General features: G+C 42.3%; 1 protein-coding gene across 1 annotated transcript; it reads left to right on the top strand.

Annotated features, from left to right (window-relative positions):
* Positions 1-3,536: 3,536 nt before the first annotated feature.
* Positions 3,537-4,848, top strand: LOC115240895 (protein ALP1-like). Its single transcript, XM_029816324.1, has 4 exons — positions 3,537-3,550; positions 3,667-3,762; positions 3,842-4,098; positions 4,148-4,848. Exons 1-4 carry the CDS (start codon positions 3,537-3,539, stop codon positions 4,846-4,848), a joined length of 1,068 nt encoding a protein of 355 aa, XP_029672184.1.
* Positions 4,849-5,866: the final 1,018 nt, after the last annotated feature.

Here is a 5,866-nt window from a genome sequence, read left to right as displayed (position 1 = left end):
TCTGGAACTCACGCAGAGTGCTCTTGGGACGGTAGAGGAGTGGTGTGACAGCACTGGCCTTTCGGTCAATCCCCGGAAGACGGAGCTGGTCATATTCACTCGCAGATACAAGCTGGGCACTGTAGTGGGGCCCACCTTGGGAAGCATCAGGCTGACACCGGCAGTGTCAGTGAAATATCTGGGAGTCATCCTAGACAGGAAGCTGACATGGAAGGAGCACCTGGACGATCGGTGTAAGAGTGTAACCTCTTACTTCTGGCTGTGCAGAAGATCCTTTGGCCAGACCTGGGGCCTCAGGCCGAGAATGGTCTACTGGATTTATACTGCCATTCTTAGACCTAGGCTGCTGTATGCTGCAGTAGTATGGTGGCCTAGGGTACAGTTAGCGTCGGCGAAAATATCGCTGGAGCACCTGAGGGCTCTTATTTTAAGAGAGGCTCTTGGGACTATGAGAACCACGCCAACTGCAGCGATGGGAGTGCTGCTCGGTATCGAGCCGCTTTGCCACACGGTCGTCGCCGCTGCTACATCGGCGGCTTACCGTCTGGGTTGTGAGGGAAAATGGAGGGCCGGCACCAGGCACACTGAACATCCCGACGGAGTCCTTTCTCATCCTATCTTCAGTATGGGGCAGGACAAAATGCAGCCATTCGTGCCATGAAGGCACCATTCAAAGTGTGCTTTCCGGAGCGAGAAGACTGGCTTAGGCCGCAGGGTCCGGTGCTGAAGAATGGGCTCATTCTTTTTACGGATGGGTCCAGGATCGGCCTGGGCTCAGGGGCGGGCGTTTACTGCCGAGGAAGAGGGATCAGTGAATTGGCATGGTCTTCCAAGCGGAGATAATGGCGATCTTGTGCTGTGCACAGGGGCTTCTCGCTAACAAAGAGAGGGACCAGCACATCAGCATCTGCTCGGACAGCCAGACGGCTCTGAGGGCCCTTGATTACTACCTAACCTAACCTAACCTAACCTAACCTAACCTAACCTAACCTAACCTGGATTAAATTAACCCCGATTACTACCTCCAACCTGGTCTGGGAATGCAGAGGCACCCTGGATGAACTTGCGAGGGACAACGAGATTGTTCTGATCTGGGTGCCTGGGCATCAAGGGCAATGACGCGGCCGACCAGCTTGCTAGAGCTGGCTTGGAGACCGTGTTGGTGGGACCGGAGCCGGCGGTCGGAATCCCCCACAGCCTAGGCAAGGGGGAGATTGGTCACTGGTTGCGGAATCAGCATTTGGCCTCCTGGAGGGGCGCGGCTGGATGCAGGCAGGCGATGGCTCTCTTTGGAGACTCTCTGAGAGAGGGCCTCGCCAGCGGCATCAAAAAGCTAAGTAGACAAGAGGCCGGGCTAGTGACTCGCATTCTCACGGGGTACGGCACTTTCAATTACCACCTGCAGAAATTGGGCATCAGCATGAGGCCCAACTACAAGAAATGTGACGCACCGGAGGAAACCAGCCTCCATGTGCTGTGTGACTGCCCGGCTTATGCCAGGGTCAGACTGAAACTGCTGGGCTCTGCTTTCCTGGAGCCCCAGCAGGTGGGTGATCTCCCAGGCAGGGCTCTCCTCCTTTTTTGGAGGAGATTGGGCCTGAATTGAGAGGTCGCTTATCGGAGAGGCACAATGGACTTTGTCTGCGTGCCGTAGGTGGAGCTTTGCTGAGAACCGCCCTCCGTTCTTAGTAGTATTAGTATTATATAATTTCTTATGATGGCAACAATAAATTTTCCAAATTTACCATAATATATATGTAACGACGTACCCCCATCGTTACCCGGCAGTTGACCAGTCGAAAGTTTGCCGCCAGGCGAACATCGGCCGGGCAGAGGCAGAGGCGTTTAGCGCCTCTTTTAATACTTCTAAACACCGAACACAATATTGGAGGTACCGTACAGCCGTTATATGGCTGCCGTTACGGCCCGAATTCCGAGAACCGCCGAGAGCCTCCGGAAAATACCGAGCGCTCAAACCGCTGAAACGCCGCGTCGTTTTCCCGCCGCGGGGTAGCGGCGCGTTACCCGCTGATTACCGAATCCGAAAACAACGCGTCGTTACCCCCACAAGAATAAGCGACGCGGTTACCGTTAAGTACTCGGTATAAAAAGGCCGCCGGAATCTATCTCGACCTGTGATGCCAGAACGAGGTCCCGGCTCACACGCACACAGTTAAAGTACCTCGTACATGTACTGCGCAGAGCGCTCTGCGCAGTACATGTACGGGATACTTTGACTCAGACTATTATGATAAAAAACTTCATTTAATGGAACGTGATATTATAGCAAAAGAACGAATTGCTGCAGCAATGGAAAATTTTTGTGCAATCATAAAATCCAAACAAGTTATTTAAATTATAGAAAAAAAATAATATAATACCAAAGTTATTATAATGCCAAAGTTTTGCTGAAAACAAATTTGTGATAATACAAATATGATAAAAAGTTATCTAGAAAAAGATTATAGTTTTAACAATTAGTTTTTATAGTTAATACAATTTATTTCATTTTTCGTATATTATTTTTAGCGCATTGTTTTTTGTTTATATGAAATAACTTATAAATTCTCAAAAAATATAAATTTTTCTGTTATAATTTATATAAGCAGTATTATATCAATATAAACAAGGTTTAATTTCTAAGTTATTCATAATATTCATAATCTTTAACGTTTTTTTTTGTATTTTGATAAACATATGTGTGTGTTCTAAATTATGTTATAATATTTGCAAATTATACATTAAGCTAAGAAATTATGTATATAAGTTTTATTTAAAAGTTATTCAACATAAATGATATCATTTTGGTTTATTTCATATAATTAATATTTTTATTAGACATGTAAGAAACATAAAAGATAAATAAAGTAAAATATTGTTAAATAAAAACTAAAATTTAAAAAAAATTTCTGATTATACGACGTTGCATTATTTTTGCTTTCATAAGGTCAGGATTTACACGTTCTACAGCAGCTTCAACAATTATTGGTCTCTCATTCAATATACCGAAATCCATATCTAGGTACTCATCATCTTCTTCAGGAAAAAGTACATTATTTTCTATACACATATTGTGTAAAACTGTACATGAATTTATAATCACCGAAATCGCATTTTTAATAGTCCGTTGCATCTTTCAATAATTGATCGTGTTCTTCTAATACCGGGATTACGATGAACTTGACGTAACGGGACGCGACGGGATGTGAAGTAACGTGACGCGACCTTAACGCTTGAGATACAACTGTCGAATTACGATCGGCGTAACGTGCCGTGAAGCACTGCGTGGTTTGACAGCTGTGGTGTAGAAGTTCGTTTTTGTTGTCATTCTCGAAATAAATTCTGCTGTGAGGCATTATCAATTTTTCAATTTAATTTTGGCCGAATATTAGTATCTTCAACTGCGGAAGAAGAAACGAGTACGAACCGTTGGTATGAGAGAGATTTTTCGGAGAAGAATCCAGTTTGGTGATGGATATAATTTATTAGAAGAACTCCGTTTCTGTGACCCACTCTTTTTTTTTATTTACACAAGGATGAATGTTGAAAGGTAAGATTTAATGATTGTCTGGCACAAAATATAATCATTTTTAAAGAAAGAATTAAAAGATTAATAATTTTCTGGCAGAAAGTTTATTTTTACAAATTATATGTTTGCTTTCCTAGATTCGAGTATCTCCTGAGCTTGGTTGGTCCACTGATAAAGAAGAGAGAAATATATACTGCTATTTTACCTACTCAAAGGCTTGCTATGACATTGAGGTAAGATCATTAATGTTTGCTTTATTTTAATTTATATCAATTTCTCAGAGTCGATTCAATTTGTAAATTTGCTTTGCAGATTCTTGGCAGCAGGAGACAGTCAGTATACTCTGAGCTTTTTGTATCGATGTGGCCAGAGCACTGTCTTTCAGATCTTGGCCGAAACCACTCGAGCATTTGTCAGTATGTTGAAGAGTGTGTTTGTAAAGCCTCCAGCAAATGAAGCGGAGTGGCGTGAGGTGACTGCTGGATTTTGGGAAGAGTGGCAGTTTCCCCATTGTGTGGGGGCCATTGATGGGAAGCACATTCAAATACAGGCTCCACAAACTTCCCAAAGTATTTACTTCAATTATAAGAAGACATTTATTTATGGTTCTATTGGCAGTTTGTGATGCACACTACAACTTCATCATGCTGGATGTAGGAGCAGAAGGCTCACAAAGTGATGGCGGAGTTTTTCAATCGTCTGAAATGGGTCGGCGATTGAATGATGGATCCCTCAACTTGCCAAATTCAAGTTGTCTACCAGGAACTGATATTGATATGCCCTACTTCCTTGTAGGAGATGCAGCTTTCCCTCTGAAGCCTTCCTTGATGAAATCCTATGGCAAGCGCAACATACCCCATGATCAATCTATATATAACTTTAGATTGAGCAGAGCAAGGAGGGTGATTGAAAATGCCTTTGGTATTTTAGCAGCTCGTTGGAGGATTTTTCGTCACCCTATTATTGCTACAGAAGACAATATGGAAAGCATCATTGAATGTGCTGTTTGCCTTCACAATTTCATCCGCAAGACAGGCGATAGAAAACTCAACCTGGAGTACTACCCCCCTTCCTTTATGGATCTTGAATTGCCAATTGGCGAACTGGTAGAAGAAGAATGGCATGATATTGTCGCTGGGGAGAATGGAGCCATCATTAATGGTCCACGGATGGGAGCAAGAAATGCTGTTCTTGGAGTTTTACAACAGAGAAATGCATTGAAGGAATTTGTGAATGGGCCTGGGGCTATGCGCCATCAAGATACCATTGTGAGGATCCGGCAAGGAATTATCCCTCCTCAGGATCTACGCTTACTGTAGTTTTGAAATGAAATAAATCAAAATACAAAACATAAATAAAATATTTTTATTTTCAAATAAAATTCATGGCAAATGAACTATAACTACAACAACATATAATTATAACTATAACAACATATCTGATAATACGTAATTAATCTGAAACTTTTAAACCTTCAGCCTCCTCCTCACAATCTTGAATGACAGATCTAAATTTCTTCCTGTACTTCAGCTCCAATGCCATATTTGTTATATTCTTGAGACAAGACCCAACATTTTTACCGATCAAGACATCTGGATTATTAATGTCAGTTGAATGTGGTGGTGGTGGCGGTGGTAGTGGTGAAGCACTGGATGCAGCCATGGATTTATTCAGAATGGCAAGAGTTTCTTTAAACATTTCAGCCGTATCGTCTACCTTTGGCTTCTTGCACCGACCTATAGGCCCTAAGTAGGGCATATTTGCAGCTGCTGACGATGAGCTGCATCCAGGTGAAGGTGACGAGAGGGGAGAGCTTAAATTACTTTAAATGGAGTACTAACTTCATCCACAGCCTTCTTGTCCAATATTGTTTCAATGCCTGGCGATTCCAATGAATCCCGCAGAAGCGACACCTCTTCATCTGTCGATAATGTTGATAAAGGTATGGATATGAACACCGACGCCTTTGGTGGAAAATTGTCCACAGATCTGCAACCGGAAATAATTAAAAGAATTACCGCAATCATCCGAAAATATGTAGAACAAACTGCCATATACTAAACTTACCTTCTTTTCCTAATTTGAGGTATCAGAAATGACATTATGCTGTATAGGGGCCATTCTGGACGGGTTGAGACCGCTGCTCCAGACCTCCCCTCCAATTCGAGAATACGTTTCTCCTTCGCGAATCTCTCGCGAAGAGTATGCCATCTGGCCATACAATCTGCCACTGATGCTGATAAATAATGATGATATAAATATATAATAATATAATAATAATATAATATATAATATATATATGTATATAATATTATTATATTATTATATATATATTAT

The sequence above is a fragment of the Formica exsecta genome, unplaced genomic scaffold, assembly GCF_003651465.1.
Source record: "Formica exsecta isolate Colony F162 unplaced genomic scaffold, ASM365146v1 scaffold1176, whole genome shotgun sequence".
Lineage (NCBI taxonomy): Eukaryota > Metazoa > Arthropoda > Insecta > Hymenoptera > Formicidae > Formica > Formica exsecta.
This window is presented reverse-complemented; position numbering and strand designations above follow the sequence as displayed.

Coding starts and splice junctions, on each gene's coding strand:
- LOC115240895 (XM_029816324.1), top strand. Junction 3,763..3,841: donor AGGCTTGCTATGACATTGAG/GTAAGATCATTA, acceptor TTTGCTTTGCAG/ATTCTTGGCAGCAGGAGACA. Junction 4,099..4,147: donor GGCTCCACAAACTTCCCAAA/GTATTTACTTCA, acceptor TTCTATTGGCAG/TTTGTGATGCACACTACAAC.